This window comes from Calonectris borealis, chromosome 12, assembly GCF_964195595.1.
Source record: "Calonectris borealis chromosome 12, bCalBor7.hap1.2, whole genome shotgun sequence".
NCBI lineage: Eukaryota > Metazoa > Chordata > Aves > Procellariiformes > Procellariidae > Calonectris > Calonectris borealis.
This window is the reverse complement of record NC_134323.1, coordinates 23,884,244-23,902,224: the sequence shown is the minus strand read 5'-3', so window position 1 is coordinate 23,902,224 and position 17,981 is coordinate 23,884,244. Positions and strand designations below refer to the sequence as shown.

Below are 17,981 nucleotides of genomic sequence, written 5' to 3'. Positions count from 1 at the left end.
ACTAACTTTTGAGTAAGGAATAGATTCCTGGATTCATTACGCTAAAATAAAGAAAGTGCTTCCTAAACTGTGGACATCTATGCCTAAGGGACCATTGAAATTAACTTTAAGACGTACCTGATGAGTCACTGGAGAAGCTGCTGAATTATTTGCAACATTTAAAATTTCATTTTAAAAGGGAAATCAAATTAGCTGGGAAATTGTAAATTCAGGGGCAGAAAATGTGGAGCCTGTTGATATTAGCTATGACGATCAGTAAAGCTGAACCCCAATTTTTACTGCCAAAATGGGATAACAATCAAAATATCTGGTAACTTTTAGCCCAAGAAGTAACCAACATGACTTCTTTTTGTATTGCAGCAGAGAATTCAGTGGGAGGAATGTACAGTTCTTGTCTCGTAGGAATACCAACTCCTCTGGAATTGATAAAAAACTACACTATATTTCACAGTTAACTTACAATAGTATTTATATCTGGGACAAGCAACAAAATCCAAGGAGAGAGGGATGTTAAGAATTAAGGTACGAGGAACATTTCCGGCCAAACAATGTGTCGAATTTGTGAATTGCCCTTTTGGATGCGAAAATTTAACACGCTTACAACCCCCTTTGAGGTATAACTCTACCCAACTTGAGAGTTATGCATGGGCTCATACCAAATTACCCCTTGGATGGTTTTTATTATGTGGGCGATTGGCATATTCTTATATTCCGGCAAATATAACAGGAGGTCCATGTTCAATTGGGAGGATGGCTCTGCAACTGGTAAATAAAAAAGACTTAGAACATAGTGAACGAGTTAAAAGAAGTGTATACCAAGTATCAGAAGATTGTGACTCACAAGTCACCTTATACAGCCCAAGTGAAATGTCAGCTGCAGCTATCCTAGCGCCCCGAGTTGGGGTAGCTATGGATTACCATACCATAAAAAGGATTACCTATGCTTTAGTTAAAGATATAAATTATACCTCCCAGGCACTTTCAGCTATTGGCACGGAAATGACTCAACTAAAAGAAGCCACTCTTGAGAACAGGGCCACAATTGATTATTTACTTCTAAGTCATAATCATGGTTGTGAGGAATTCAAGGGTATGTGCTGTTTTAACCTGAGTGATAATTCGCAGTTAACTGAGAAAAAATTGAACAACAGTTGAAGAACTTGGCATCTGGATCTAAGTAACGAGAAGGATTAGATCTTTCTTGGCTGTTCTTGAGGCTTCCCAATTTTAATTGGCTCAGACAGTTGTTCATATTTGCAATACTGATCGTCATCCTAGTTATAATTCTTGTTGTATGATACAATGTATGTCTTTTTGTAGACCAAACATCTATAGGTGAATTATGTGAGACTCATGGTGCAAAACATCATAAGTCTCAAAGGGGGGAATTGATATAGTGGATACAGTTTGTTAAGATTTGTTACTTAAAAGTTAGGTAACTAGCAGGTGTTGTGTCTGCAGATAAATTGTGTATCTTGGAAGCATTGTTAAGAAAGGAACAGGGAAGACACATGAGATTCTTCGGTTGAAATGATGTAGATGGGTTAGGAATGCTTTATGAATAGACAGGCCGCGCATTCAGTAAATAAAAGAACCTTGAAACTTGGTACTCTACGTAAATTAGACAGAGAAGCTAACCTTGTAGGGTAGATAGGGAAGGTAGACTGGAATAAGCTAGCTTGTTACAAGTGAAAAACATGTAAACCAAGCCAAGGCATAGACGGAGCATGCGTGAAGACCGAGTTCAACCAGAGGGCACTGTGATGAAGACTATCGATGACCACCAGAGGACCCGAAAGACCACCGAAGAGCACAAGGGCGCATGCGTCAGAGACTTTTGCATATGTTAATGAATACCAGGAAATGGCATGAATATTTAGATTATTCTTCAGAAATGTAATGAATATGTATATTCTAATTGTATTTAGCCCCTATGGTTAAGTGATTTGGCAGGCACACTAGGTAGAGAGATCCCCTGTGCATCCAGCGCTGCAATAAAGAATACCTGCTTTCTAAAACTCCAAATTGAATCTTAAGAGAGTTTGTTAGGAACTTCTTCGTTTCAATGGAATAAAAGTCTTTGTTTATGTATAGACCTGGAGTGTCGTTTCACCTTAATCCACACCGAGGGAATTTATGAATCTGAGTCACCTCTCCCTCCGCACAGGCGGGACGTGACATTCTGACAGGAAAAGTTTTGGGCTTACAAGATGAGGGCTGTTTCAATACAGGAGTTTATCTGTGCAGGCTGAAGGTAACCATGCAACTAGGAGCACCTGAAATTGCAGGCCATTGTATATGCAGTGAATCCCTGCAGAGCAAATATGCTGGGATTGGCCCTTTGAAACCAGTTCTACAGGAGCAAGCAGGCAGTATGCCCTGGCCATCTGAGATTGCAAGCAAGCCCACAGACCACATTTGCGTAAAGGCTCAGCCAGTTGTGGAGAGGTCCAAAAGGTTCCTGAAATGAGGGCAGTATGTCATCATGCAGAAACAGGCAGAAATCCAGGTATGATGCAACTGTTCACCTCCCAAGGAACAGGGGGAGAAGAAGCTGTTCCTTTTATACTACCAGGCAACTTCTTTTGTGGACAATCCCAAGAGGAGTGAGTTTGCCTCCTTGGAAAATACTCTCTCCTAAGAGTTGGAGAGGGAAAAAGGCCAGGAAGGCGCTAGGGTGGCAGGGATTTGAACTAAAATTAGAATGGGTATCAGTATCCAGAAAATGGATGAAATGCACTGGGACATTTGGGAGGATGGGCAACAGCCGGGAGGAGGAGAACAGGGGCGTTAGGGAAGAACCTGTGACCTAAAGGGTCTGCCAAACAGCAGCTCTGTCAGAGCAGCCTTTTAGCCTGTGGGCTAAAAGAGAAAGAATCTTCCACTCCTGCAAGGTCTTTGGAGAACAGTGGGTTTAGAAAGCAACTGCCAATCCCTCTGGAATGATCCTGTCATAAATCTGCCTTCTGATGCCATAGTGAGAAAAGTCATGACGCTGTTCAAAGAAGAGAGAGATGCCTGCAAGGCCATCTGCACAGAGAAAGGACACTGGTGTGGAGTGGCAAGTACTGACACTGATGCCAGTGTCAAGGTGTCAGCACCCACTGTTGGCCCTTCATGGAGTTCTGCACGAAGGGGCATCTGAGGTAAAAGAGGACTGGAGTCTTGAAGACAAGGCAGGGCATCCTTCAGGCTCATCTCTGAGAGGCCACGCTCACCCCTAGAGTTTGTAGCTTGACAGTCAGAAAAGCTTGTGTCGTCTCCCTCTAAAGCTCATCCCTTGGCTAAGTTTGATGAGCAGGAATCAAAAATGTCTCCATGCAGGTGATGCAGGTGAAAAGGGAAAACCTGAAGGCATTTTTATGCTTGCCACTTTAAGAATCCAGGACTAAACAGATGCTGTCATCTCTTTCTGAATATTCTGTAGCTTACCGTTTCAGTCCATGCTTTGCTTTACTCATATGGTGAACACACTCAGCTCCAGTTCTAAAAATAAGTGAAATAAGTAAGAGCTTACAAAAAGTCACAAAAAGGAAGCAACCTTGTAAATGGCTACTCAAAGTATTCCATTAGAAATCAGGATTTTAGTACCTCTAGCCAACAAGATCTATACCCTTAATCTATATTTAGACTCATGTTGCAAAGTATCACTTAAAAAACGAAAATATGCACTCATTCCAGTATTAGGCTTTCTGCTTTTCTAGAAAAATCAACAAGCAGTTAAAGAGAAAAAAAAGTGTTACATGACATGGAAAGGGGGATGAGCAGCACGTTGAGCGAGCTTGCAAATCCTACATGGTTACTGACATAAAGAGACAGGCAGGTAGCAAAGAACCATAGAATGATCTGACAAGAGTCGGTCATTGTCACAAAATAGTAGTTTTGAGGCCGCTTAAAGAATCACTGGCAAGGTATCAGCAAAAGTGATTTTAATAGGAATTTGTAAAAGCGCAGGTTGACAGAATTTGATGGCAAGGGCCACTATATTACTCATTACATGGATTAAGTGTGCACAGGGAAAATCGTGTCAGAATTGTATTGGAATGATTTATAGAAAGACCGAGGACAAAAGGGAGACCCTCCTGTTGAGTCACGAGGTTCAGAGAAGACCTGGCTGGATCCAATCTTAATCTCAGACTTGGACAACGGCTTGTGTCTAATACAAAAAGGGTAAGGAGACCCTCCCGTTGAGTCACGAGGTTCAGAGTAGAAGCCTTTGCTTTCTAAACTCCTTCTCAGAGAGAAGCCTAGGTGTGGCTGGATCTACCCCTAGTCTCAGACCTGGGCAACGGATTTATACCTAGGTGTTATGTGTGTTTAGCAGCAATTTAAAGTTTTGAGGTAAATCATAAGATACTAACAATATTTAATCATTAATCAATTTGGCAGCTACAGAGTAAGGTAGTCAAGTTTACTACAAATACTAAAACAACTTAACTACAGATTATACTTATCATTGATTATACACAAAAACACACAAAAGATCTAGATCAATTTTTTTATATATATATATATATATATATATATGATTATGGTACCAAAGCTAGATAAGTTTATAAGGGTATACCTGTTAAAAATTCACCTCGAGTCTCGTGAAATAGTCACGTTAAATGCCTTGGCATTTCTCAACGGGCGAAGGGTTGAGCCCCGAGGAGTGTCTTGGCCGAGGAGTGTTTCAGCCCAGGTCTCAGTGATCCTCCGAATCTCACAAACTCAAGAGTTTGCGAACTCTGAGAGGCGTCCCACTCAGAGGGAGATTCTGGGTGCAGCCCACTGCGGTCCAGGAGAGCTGAGATGGTCTCACTAAGGACCACTGTTTATAAGTTCGTCAGATGACTGGCTTTAGTCATCCGTGACAATTCCCAAGATCTCATCAACAATGGTGCCATTCCCCTCAAATTACAACTCAGAGAAGTGTGTCAGGGAAATGATGGATTATCCCCAACCTTGTCCCCCACCTGGGTTAGGTAATGAAAGTTCTGGTATGGCCAGTGCTGTTCCTCACTCCTGCCGTGCAGGAGTTCTTGGAGAGTCAAGGGACACTTCACTGCCCAACTCGTTACAGGAGGGCCAAAGTTTATCAGGAGTTCCTGAGGTCATAGAGTGACACTGGGGAAAAAAAAGGGGGTGGGGAGAAGGAATGCACCACCACAGTCATGGAGCAATAAAATGGCAGAGGAAACTCTGTACAGAGAGGTACAGAGTGGGGATGCACGTGGGGAAAAACAATCCTGGCTTCACACACAAAATAGTGCTCTTTGAGCTGACCAGTATCACTGAGCAGTGACACCTGGAGATTCTGATAGCTCAACACTCAACAGCACCCCAAGAAAACCCAAATCCAATTCCCCCATGAGGAATTATGAGCAAAAGAGTTTGTCCAAAACGAAAAAAAGATCAAGAGGTGGTATGATTACAATAGACAAACTCCTTCCTGGGGGCGGGAGGGGGGGAATGCTCAGACTGAATGAGGTCTTCAGTCTAACAGAGTACTCGGAAAAAAATGACGGAAGGCTTGAAGTTGATGCCTCACCAATTTAATTTTGAAATCAAGAATACACTTTAAAATTATTAACTGTTTTAATCTTTTCTGGAATAGCGTAACTGCTGGGGCAAGATACAGGACTAAGAGAGAACTGCCAGATTGGATCATGAAGTAGCCTTTTCTGGCCTTGTATCTTATGAATCTACAACTCATGTCTCGGCTAAAAGAGATTAGAAAGCATTTGAGATCCTGGTCTCATTCTTCACTCATTTCCAGCAGTTTTAGACTGGCAACTGATGGGGGGCGGGTGGAAGGGTGAAAGGACTACATTTGTATGAGCAGGAAAAGAACGGGCTTCAGCCTTCTCCCGTTACAATCTCTGCATGAAATACATTTGAGAATTGGGTAGAATATAAGGCAACAAGGGAGATGAATTGACATGGTCTGTACATTGCCATAGAAGGGGAAAGGTGAGAATAAACACTTCCGATTACAACGCTGGATCTGAGACTGGCTGCCACGTACTTGTGAATATTAAGTACAGACACAAATTTTCTTTTTTTAAAAGCTACACTCTATGAAAGAAAGACTCCTGCTAGACTATAACTAATGTTGGGCCTGCCTCTGAAAGGCAGTCAAGAACTAAGCTTGAAGTTTGCCATCATGAGCCAGCATTGCACCCTCGTGCTGAAGGCGGCCAACAATATCCTGAGCTGCATTAGGAAGAGTTTTGCCAGCAGCTCGAGGGAGGTGATCCTTCCCCTCTGCTTCAGGGCTGCTGAGGCCAGTCTGTGAGCTCTGTCCAGACTGAGCTCCCCAGGACAAGACTGGGGTGAGCCCAGCAAAGGGCCACAAAGATGATGAAGGGACTGGAGCACTTTTCATATGCAGAGAGGCTTTGAGAGCTGGGACTGTTCAGCCTGGAGAAGGCTCAGGGGGGATCTTATCAATGTACACCTGATGGGAGGGAATGAAGAAGAGGGAGCCGGGTTCTCCTCAGCAGTGCCTTCTGGTGGGACAAGAGTCAAAGGGCACAAATTGCAAAACACGAAATTATATCTGAACATAAGAAAAAACTTTTTGACTACAGCTGTGGTCAGGCACTACAACCAGTTGCCCACAGAAGTTGTGGCGTCTCCACCCTTGGAGTCCACTCAAAACCTGAGGGGACACATCCTGGGCAACCTGCTCTGGGTGACCCTGCTTGAGCAGGAGGGGTTGGCCTTGATGATATCAAAGGTCCCGTCCAACCTCAATGATTCTGTGAAATCCAGAGATAGAGATCTACTTTGGAATCACCGCGAGAAGTTTAGTTACCAAACAAACGGATGGGAAAGATGTGTGATAATCCTCATGTGCACACACAACATGTGCAATTCCATGAGATTTTAAAGCACTTTGAAAACAGCAAGCTCAAATGTGTTTTGCTGTCAGCCTCAAGCTGAGAGGCAGCATTCATCAGCCGACTCAGAGGAACAGGCTGGGAGGCAGCTAGAAAACTGTTCCCAGTTCTTCCCTTGTCATCCCTGGCTCAGGTGTGCAAGTCAGTGCACTGTTTTGTTTAGTTGCTGAGTTCTCACCCTGCTGTGATTCGACAGATAATGTTAACACAAAGGCGTTAAACAGGAAGACCTCTAGTTAATGGCACGGGAACCTGAAAGTATATGACTTTTCTCCAAATATGGGCAATGCTGCTTAGATTCTGTCACCTATGGAAGAGAAGGAAGAAGAAAAATGGGGCAAAGGATCACTCAGGAATGAAATATGAGGAAGGTACAAGAGACATTAAAAATATTGGTATGTGCCCTGGAAGACTATTTTGTAGTCAGCTGACCTGTCCATACCCGACTGTGGACATGAGGTTCCTGGTCCGACTTCCACTCTTCTCCTCTTCACTGTCTCTTCCACTGCAGCACCTTCTGACACTTCATTTCTTCTCTTGACCTTCGAAACATTGCAAGCTTGGTATTGATAAAGTTTGATTTTAACTTTTCTATTTTAGAATAAAATTCAGAGTTAATATATATTCATAAAAAAATATACATTCATACTTCGCAAAACTGTTCATGTTTATACAATGAAAACCAAAAAATGATTCAGGAATAAAAGATTAGCTTCCTTATTCAAACAGAAGATAAGCACTGAGAGGCCACCTAAAGAATTATGCTCAACAGTTTTAAACAAAAACCACTGCTTTCCAGCACATCCTATTTGCTCCATCTTCAGAGGAGAGCCTCTGAATGTAACTAGCAGGAATGTAATGCTAGCAGAGATAGAAAAATTCTTTTGGGGAATTTGGACAGGACATCTTCACTAATTCACTCCATCTTCAGACACTTACCGTATTGAAAACAAACCTATCCTGAGCTCTCATTAAACAAAGAATTTCCTAAGAAGCTTAACTTTGTTGTTTATCACATATACAGCACCTAGGAAACTACTTAATTATTCAGAAATATCAATCTCATACAGACTTTCACAGTGAAGAAACCATTGGACAGCTCAGCTCAGAGTTGTAGAAAATACATCTAACTGAAGCCAGCAGGGCTCGCAGGTCCTGAGGCAGGGCTTCCTTCAAAGTCTGCTGGAATTGACAGGAAAATTTCTCTCAGCTTGGATGGTTCTAGGTGAGAATTCCATCCCACTTTACATTGCCTGACTGACACCTAGAAATAGGAGAACTGTAGCATTGCCCATATATATATTCTGCTTCTCCAGATTACTTAGAATTAAAAAAAAAAACCAAAAACAACAACAAAACAAAAACACACACACAACTTTCAAGCTCATAACTGGCCTTGTTTACATCTTTACCTGTAACAGAGGTATTATAAAATTTGGTGAATATTTAGACTGGACTTTCTTTAACCAACTTAAAAGTACATTTTTGCATTGCACCTCACTTTTTGAGGACAAGATAAACTACTTAGAAACAATGCTGGACTTGCAAATGATATGTTGAAATTGAAAAACAGCAAATACAGCTCTTTCAGAACTAGAATTCCTGGCTATGAATACCACGTCGATGGGATGGGGACAATTGCTTTTCTTGAAGAAGTTGAAGGAGGCTTCAGAAGATAAGAAGGAAGTGAAGAACTGTTAGCATCACTCTGTGTTTTGGGCACCAGGTGGAAGATGCAAGGACATCTGGAGCATAGCCTCCAGAGAATATTGGCCAGCTAACCTCTGATCCATACGTATTTTTCTGAAGAAAAATCCCTGCCAACGGAAACTGGAAACGTCAGTGCCTGAAAGCAACAGCATGTTATGCTGTGCATAATTTTAGAATAGAAACACTGTGCAACTATCTGGGGAGGGAAATTAAATACTGGAGCAAGGTGTACAGGGCAGTGAGTGAATTCTCCACATTTAGAAGTTTTTACATCCAAACATGTGTGTTTGATAGGGGATGCTACACGCAAACAAACGGGTGAGACTAAGAAATGACTAGTTGATTATTTTATAAAGAAGATCAGATTATCTACTAAGCAGTCTTAAGAAAAACAGCAACTTTTCTCAGGGACCAATAATCAGAACAGGAAATAGTAAGAATAAACACGCGGTTTTCACAACAGAGGAGGTTAAATGTAGGGTCCCACAGAGGTCTCAGCTGGGGCCTGAAGCTGTTCAGGGAATTCATAGAAAACCCGAAAATGACACACTAGTGAGGTGACAACATTTGTTAATTACACAAAAGACATTATTACCATTATTACTATCATTATTTAGAAAAACAGATGCATTCTTTCATTAGGAAAATAGAAACAAAGAGTGTGAAGTTGAATGTCAACAAACGTAGACAAGCATAATGAAGAAAAACATGCGTTCCATATACACATGCTGGCTCCAGCCTAGCTACTGACATTAAAGAACGAAGGTTGGGAGCCACTGGGCATTGCTTCATAAAAATACTAGCTGAAGAATCAGCAGTGGTTGAAAAGGCAAAGAGAGATTCAGGAAATTTTAGAAAAGCAATACAGGACAAAAGAGAACACATTGTTATGCTCTATTTCAAATCCACAGCCATACTGCACGCAGTTTTGCTCCCTCTAATTCAAAGACACAGCAGATGAAGGGAAAGGGAAAAGCAAGACATAGATCATAGATGTTTCCAGAAATTATCCAAACATAACCATAGTGACTTACCACAAGATACATTTCGCTGAAAGGAGTTGAGTTCTAGATACACAGAGCAAATGAAGGGATAAGGCACAAGATGGACATTCTCATGTTTGAATCTCATCTTTGATACTCTCTCCCATTTACTCAAACCTGATAGCACTAACATTTCAAAGGAGCAGCAGTCCTGACAATGTCTTCTTGTAAAGCCTCAACAGTCATACCACACTGAATATAAGTATAAGGGAGCAAATACAATCTGTCAATATGAACTTTGTGAAAAAACACTAGTAACATATGACAAGAAACTTTCAGCCAGGTGACTCCCACAGCAGGTGATGAACTAAGAGTTATGCTACAGCCCGACACACAGATTGCAGGACAACTCATCATGCCAGGCCTCTGAACTTGCAGTTCGCATCAAGGCCCAGTGCTGGCTGAGCATGTGGATGGACTTCCAAGTCCTAGAAATAGACCTTCGTGAATCAAACACTCCTCAAGCACACAGGCAAAACTGGCAAACCAAGCAGAGGCTTTGTTCGGGTGCCTCCTGTCTGACGATGCTCTTGGCTACCTTCTCTTCCTGGCAGTAACAGGAGTAAGTTGCTATCATATGAACCAGCTTCTGACAGAGAAAGAGGATGACCTCCTTCTCGCCTGTTATTACGAGCTGTGGCAATAATGCAGCCTTCCAAGACTGGAAGGGAATGCCTTGGAGGCGGAAACACGTGGGTGTTCATTACTCCTGGGCACCCAGAACCACAGGAGGTGATGCCAGAGGGCCTGATCTGATTCACAAATTGACGCACCTTAGGACGGAAAAGGCTTCTCATTCAACTAACTTCCTTTTCTCTTCAACAGGAACCTCAGGAGAGTAACTTCTTAACCCTACAGCAACTACAAAAGGAACATTAATTTAATTAAATAGAATTAAATAATTCTTTAATTTAATTATTGTCAATTCAAATTAATAAGCTGCAGAATATGCATCAAACATGGCTAAGTTCTGTCCAGTTGCGCAAGCAAGAAGAAAGAGATGAAGGCTAGCTAGGCCCTTGATGCACTCTGATGAAAAAATATCTAGAGGGAGGAGGAGCCTGTAGTAAAGCTGCTGGCCAGAATAATCCAACCTCGAATGTCTCAGCACTTATATAGCAAAAGTGAAATCCCCAGGAAACTACACTCAACAAAGCCTGTGCATGCCAATATTCGAATATTAGCTTCCATATGCCTATGCTGTGCAGTGGCACAAAGCTTTTACAGCGCTGTCTTTTGACAGCAGGCCAGACTGACAGCAGCTAAATGCCCCTGTAAACTCTAGGGAAGAAGGAAAAACTCTGGTGATTGGTCCCAAAGGAGTAAGCGGGATGAGCAAAATAAGGCGAATACTGTGTGGAGGACATTTGCTTCACTTTTATTTCCAGACTTCAAAGACTACATTGAAGAGGGGACCAGGATAACTGGATGACAGTCCTGAAGGCTTTGTGTGTCCAAAAGCCTGTCTAGTCTTCCAACTATCTCAGCTCAACTACTTCTCCTCGTAAAACTCGCTCTGTGAGGTGCTTTTTGCTTCTCTCAGCCATCTATGTTGGTGCGTAAGCACATACTCACATTTGCTCCCACCCAAGAAACAACTCTTATACTCAACATCCCTCCAGGCAACATAAGATTTCATGGGAACACTATCCTGTTCTCTCAAGTTCAAGCTCAAACTTCTTCCTGTACAGACTGAAGACGGCTTTGCAGGTACAGTCCATCCCCAGAGGCTCATGAATATGACTTAATCCTAATGTACCTTAGAAGAAAACTACTGCAGTCTTCTCTACTAGTGGGCCACTGTTGCTGAGCCTGTAAGGAGCGTTTTATGTTTTATTAACCTTTTTAAGCAATGCACTAGCTTTCCTTGCAATCGCATTAGCTGGGCTTCCTGTGATTTTATATATACATGTTCATTTTCTCTGGCTAAATCTGATTTGGAATGCAGGGGTGTTCATCTGAAAACACTGCAAAACACTCTTTTCACATCAGTTCTCTCTCTGGTGAAGGCAACAACTGAGGAGGATCTTCAGCTAAAGTAAAACTGCAAAGCTTAAAGGTGTCATACTCCAGCTAAAGATCTGCACGCTGCTAGACATGAATGTTGAATTAAGCAATGCCCAACAGATATAAGTCATTGAATCTTTTCTTTTATGAGTAGGAAAGAAAGGATACACGGAAAGATAGTGAAGCGGTCTGTAGAAAATGAATGTAAATCATCAAGATTTCCAAGGATTACTTGAATGCTTCCTGGAGAGGCCAAAAAAAGAAATGAAGGAAGAATATTAACACTATAGCCACAATTCCACTGTCAAGGACAGTTTCAAGGCTTTGGAAAAAAATTAAAATTACTTTACAGTTTGCTTGAATCATGGAAGAGCAGGTTGGTCACAAAGTAATGGCATCATTGAAAGAACATCCACTGGTTCCACTAGCTCCACAGCTACAAGGAAAGCATGTGCAATTTAGCATTAGATTAGCCTCTGTCAAGCTAGCTCACCAGTACTGCCATGGCTCCTGAAAAAATAAGAGGGTTTGACAGCTGGTCAAGCCTGAGAACTTAAAAGCAGTGGTCAGGTCTGGGGCTGAAAGAGAAACCATGGGATTCAGAATGAATCTGAACAGGAATCAGAAAGGAACGGGGTGCAACTAGCTTGACAAATAGGGGTTTTCATTTGCCCAATTTTAACAGTCAATAGCGTCTTTGAAATATTTCAAATAAAGGCGTTACTCGTCTACGCGAATTCTGCCTGTTGATGACATCTTTCATTTATGTCTTTTTTTTCACCCTCGTACTCTCCGGAGAAGTTCCCCATTTCTCACACTTGAAATGTTGCATTTGACAAAATGTCCTCAGTCCCATAACAAACAGACGATTTGCTCAGCCTAACATTCAGCTAAGGTCCCGTGGAGCTGCTTCATCTCCTGCCTCTAACTCCTTGACAGCACTTTCAATGTGGTCGAGATCAGGAGTGCTGTGAAACAGAGAGAGTTAGCCCCATACCAATCAAAAATCAATGGAGGTACATTCATTGTAAGAGTTTAAACAGCAACAAAACATCATTCCCATTGCACAGACAAAATACTTAGCAGGCAGGTGAATTCCTAATTTATTGTTCTTAAAAAACATCCATTATTCCACAAGGACTGTTTCTTGTGAATTTTCTGCCCGTTTATATTTTGTGTGTCTGAGGATACAATGGATGAGAGATCAGATGTTTTCAGTTGATCCTCAGTAACAGTTAGGATTGTTTTTTTGACAAGATGCCCGCAAACCAGCACCTTTGTCCTCCAACCTATCGCGATTCTGCTCAAGGGCCTAGAAGAAGGAACGGGCAGGACACGTCTCTTAATCCCCTCCACGGTGCAAACCTGCAGAGGAACGGGCCTTCACAGCATTGGAGTCAGGCCCCGTGATGCTGGGAATTGTGTACTGCCTGCATCAAACTTTGTTTCCAAATATTAACTATATCTTTTGGAAGCCATCTTCTTAAAAGTTGTTTGCTGCTAGGTATTGGCCAACAATAAAATGCACAGGGAGAGATAACATCTTAAAGAAAAAGACGTTCCGGTATATGGTCTGGTAGGCAGCCATTCTCATATTCTCCACATTCCAGGTCCCCAGCCAGAACCTGGTTAGAGATGAGAACCTTCCTTCCTCTTTAAAAAGGCGCTCTCCTTGCCTGATACAGAACAAGTTAATGAAAAGAATTACACAGCACGCCGCAGCAGCAGGACAGGTATCACCCACTCAAGACTTACGCTGTGGTCATGAAGTCTTCATGAAGCAGCAGGGAAACAAAAGGACGATTCAGGAAGGGACTTTGCCGTGGTGACAAGGAAACAAGGATGGAAAGAATGGAAGAAAGCAAGGCACCATCCAGGGTTTCATGACAAGGATGTCAGACCTGCTATCTGACTGTGGGGGATTCACTGGTTGGGTTGGGTGGGGCTTGGGGAGGAGGGGGTGATTATTTTCTTTTAAGCCTGCAGTGTAGCAATGCAAAAACGGAGTCATCTTTGAATCGTTAAAGAAGGGAAAAACCTTCATTGTTACCTGGTTTTCCCTGGGGATTCCAGAGACCTTCAGTGAAGATGACCTCACTCTAGCAAAAGCATGCACACATGTGTCGATCATCAGCTCTATGATCAGCTGGGATCAGCTCTTGCAACTCTTTCAATGTTCTTTTGGGAACCTGTCCTCAGATCAGTCACCACCTTATTGTGGGGCAGGGAACAGGATTTTCACTTCCCAAATCCGCAGGCTGACTGATAGCACTGCTTTGGGCATAAGGCTATGTAAGCACTTAGGACTTACTCCTTTACTCTCTCTTATGAATTGGGAGTGAATCCACATGCTTTGAATAAGTACTCCCTATTCACCACAACCATGACACAACGGGGAAGAGTTTCATGAGTTCCGCTGTAAAAGGAGTTGCTTTTGCTATGTTTGACCGTGTTGATGTGAAGACTGACTTGATGAGCTCACTACCAATTCCAGAAGTTATTATGAAACACAAAAGGTGCTGCAAAAGTCTCACGTCCTGTTCCCTCAAGTGTAACAATGAATTACAAGAACTGATGTTGCAATGCACACAAACCGTGAGACACGCGGGGGCAATGACAGACTGCCAAACTCCAACAAATGGAGTGCTCTCTTTACCATCAGGGGATCACACACCTGCAGACTGTTCAGAAACGTGCGCACACTACTGGCAGTGCCTTCCAAAGGGATTATGCTGAGGGAAAGAGCTTAGTCACAGACAAGAGCAGCATTTCAAGGATCTTCTGAACGCTACACGACACCACAAGACAGACAACACAGCTTCCTCTCCCAAATCAACACAGAGAACAAAACAAGGAGGAGGGTTAATCCTCTTGGATCTGACACTATTCCAGCAAAATGCTAATAAGCAAAGCTAAAGAAACAATTGCATTTCAATTCACCCCGAAATAAAGTCATGCAACAGAATTTCAAAGAGCCAGCCTACTTCTACAAAGGAAAAGGGAGACCAGCGTTGCACGAGATTTAATGTAGCTTCACGTCTGGAGACTGCCTAATTGGCGTGATGTTCATAGCACACTCCCTTCAATTCTTCTGCAGCTAACAACAGTCACTTCCAGAGTAAACCCAGGCTCTGGCAATGTCTGTGCACATCTGATTGCAAAAGGAAATCCACTCACACTCATGAAACCACTCTATTGGCAGATGCTTGAGTCATTGTCTATGGCATTTTAGCTCTGCTGCAACCTCATTGGCATGAAAACAGTGTTTTTGGCATGGCACAATGCTGTCCTATTTCTCTGATGCAGGGACACTTGCTGACTCAAAAGGATCTCAGTCTTGGTTTCTGCATGGTCACCACCATCTGAAAAGAGATTTAACCCCAACAGTTTATAAGACTTTCCAAAAGCCTTTGAGGGCATCAACCCTGAACTGCTGTCTGCTGATGATCACAGCCTTGAAGGATGTTCACAGGGAGCCAGATTATGCGGAGCCACTGCTTTGGTTTTTTTTAATTAATATTTACGAATACTGTCATTATTAATTATTTATCACAGGCTGAGACAGCTCAGATCAAGTTTGAGCTCTACAGAACACCTCTTCAGCAGGACACAATCTATAAGCACCTGGTTTGGACTACTACCCTTAAACCTGAGCAGCTCCATCTCCTTTTCCCAGAGTAGCACAAACTTCTGTGATTACTATAGCCCGCAGCCTCCAGGATTCTGAGTCCTCTCTCAAATTAAAAGCTCCAGAGCTCCTTGAGTGAGCTGGTCAAGGTTCTGCCCACTCGCAAAAGCACTTGCCCATCATCTCTGCGTGTCTGACCAGCAGACACAAGCAGATTCCTCCAGGACAATACCCTCAGGGAAAGTCTTTTTTTCACCTCTAAAAGATCACCCTCCTTTCTTGTTTGGCATCTTCCCCACCTGACCACTCAGGACCCTGTGCTTTAGTTACTTTGCTGGCCACTAACTAGAACTTCCTATTTGAGGCTTACCACACAACTGTTACCTCCCACAACCCTCCTACTCATTGTCCCCTGCACACCCAAAGGCTCTTTTCCTTTCTCTTCCTTGCATGCCTGTGGTACCACAGACTAAAATACTCTCCCTTCACTCTCATTTCTCAGGCTTGACACTACAGTGCCTTCTAGAAACTGAGAGAAGCGGTCATCCTGAAAGTCCTGCTCAGCCCCTCCACCTGCAGGAGAGGCACGCTATTGTTTCAAAACAACAGGACAGGTTTGTCACAAACACATCTGAAATAGGAGTGGCAGCAGAAAGGGAACCTTGAGAGAAAAAATCCCGAGAGCACAACAAACATCTACTGCCAGCAGCCAGTGGGAGCTTCCAAAGCCTCTTCCTACACCCACACTTGAGCACTAGATTGCAAGGCCAGCGAAAGGCACATTGCTAACAGCAGACAGCCCAAGAAATAAGTACATACGTTGAGTACAGAGCTCCAAGGCTATACTCGTTTTGGCTGGGACAGTCAATTTTCTCCATAGTAGCTAGTATGGGCTATGTTTTGGATTTGTGCTGGAAAGAGTGTTGATAACACAGGGATGTTTTCGTTACTGCTGAGCAGTGCTTACACAGAGTCAATACCTTTTCTGCTCCTCACACTGCCCCACCAGTGAGTAGGCTGAGGGTGCACAAGAAGTTGGGAGGGGACACAGCTGGGACAGCTGACCGCAACTGACCAAAGGGATATTCCATACCATATGATGTCATGCTCATCAATAAAACCGGGGGAAGAAGAATCATAGAATCATTCAGGTTAAACCATTACAAAGGGTCTAGAGCTTCTCAGTTAAACACTTATAAAATTTCAAAATGCTGCCAGTAAAAACAGCTTCTTTTTCCACTGAAGCACAAAATCCACACGTGGCAGTGAAACAGGGTCATTTTTTAGAGCTCAAATTACTCTCTTACGCCAATGCTCGGCCTGTGCCAGTGCAATAGTAATTTTTAAGTGGCCACTTTCACGGCCAGTGAAAGAAGGCAAGAAATGAGGAGCCCCCAAGATCTGAATTTAGGGTCTTGTATTAACCCACTGCTACCTGCAGTCATCAAACTGCAGGTTGACTTTTCAGCTTTAACGTGCTTACCTGCTGAAGCTGCCATACCGGATTTTAAATTTGTACACCAGCCTGCCTGCATGAAGAAACCTCGTTTCAAGCAATGGACAGGTAAATGGTTTCAACAACATCTTTCTTTCTCCCTGAATGCCAGCCTAGGGAAGCAGGAGAGTCAAAGGTAAATTACTAAAACCCTTCACCACATCTCATTCTGTCATACGAGAAGAAAGGCTTACATGCAGTTTTTGCTCTAGAGGACATCTGCAGAGAGAACAGATTTCCTACCAGCATCTCCTACAGTCAGAGAATCGCTGATTCAAGTGCCCATTCCAAGACAGCAGGGTATTTTGGGGCAGGATCAGAGGACAAGCTAAGAGCTGATGGCGGCCCCGCCTTCAGCTGCCCTGCTCCGGAAATATCACTACCAACGTCCCTGAAGCTCTGCAGGCCTCTCGCCCCGGGGCTGGCAGGAGAGCCCGGGCAGGACCTGCCGCAGCCCCTGACCGACACAGGCTGTGAGGGTCACCCCGGTGCTGTGGGTCCCGGCAGCCCCTGCGGGCACAGCACTCGGTTCTCTCCGCACCCGCACGTCTCCCCGGTGCCCCCGCCGCCCCCCGACAGCCACCAGCGGCAGGCAGTCCCCTGCTGCCCCGCAGCCCCGGGGGCGGGCGGGAGGGGCCGGGGCTGGCCGGGCCTGCCGGGGGAAGGCCGTGCCCCGCTGCGGACGCCGGCCCAGCGCCCTGGCCTGCCGAGAGGGGAGATGACGACGCCTCCTCAGCCCCGCTGCCGGCCTGCGAGGCCTCCGGGCAGCCCCGGCGCTGGCGACCACCGGGCAGCCCACCGCCCCACTGGAGGGGAGGCGCCCCCGCCACGGCCCCCGGCCCCACCGCCCGCCCTTGCCTCAGGCGGGGCCGGGCCGGGGCTGCGGCCGCAGCAGAGCCGAGCCCAGCCGAGCCGAGCAGCACGAGCGGCGCCGGCAGAGGGCCGCGCCCCCCAGCGGCGCGGAGGTCCGCGCCCCGCCGCTGGGCGAGGGGCCGGTGCCCGCCCGGGGCGGGGGGTCCCAGCGGTGGTGCCCGAGCGGGGGCGGCTGCAGGCGAGGCCGGGCTCTCCTCGGGCTGCTGGCGGTGACGAGGGGCTGGCGGGCAGGACTGCGCTGCCAGGGGTGAGTTGGCAGCCCTGCGTGCCCGCGTCCTCCCACTGGGCACAGCCCTGCCGCTGGTTTGGGGGAAAGCCCCCGACTGGCATGGTCGTGC

General features: G+C 44.6%; 1 protein-coding gene across 1 annotated transcript; it reads right to left on the bottom strand.

Annotated features, from left to right (window-relative positions):
- Positions 1-3,086: 3,086 nt before the first annotated feature.
- Positions 3,087-17,090, bottom strand: LOC142087316 (membrane-anchored junction protein-like). Its single transcript, XM_075161438.1, has 10 exons — positions 17,014-17,090; positions 16,759-16,883; positions 12,577-12,615; positions 12,181-12,192; positions 11,816-11,886; positions 9,632-9,757; positions 8,264-8,299; positions 7,320-7,446; positions 3,433-3,486; positions 3,087-3,141 (listed from the first exon to the last, which is right to left on the bottom strand). The coding sequence occupies exons 1-10, from the start codon at positions 17,017-17,019 to the stop codon at positions 3,087-3,089; spliced, it is 651 nt and encodes a 216-aa protein (XP_075017539.1). The 5' UTR covers positions 17,020-17,090.
- Positions 17,091-17,981: the final 891 nt, after the last annotated feature.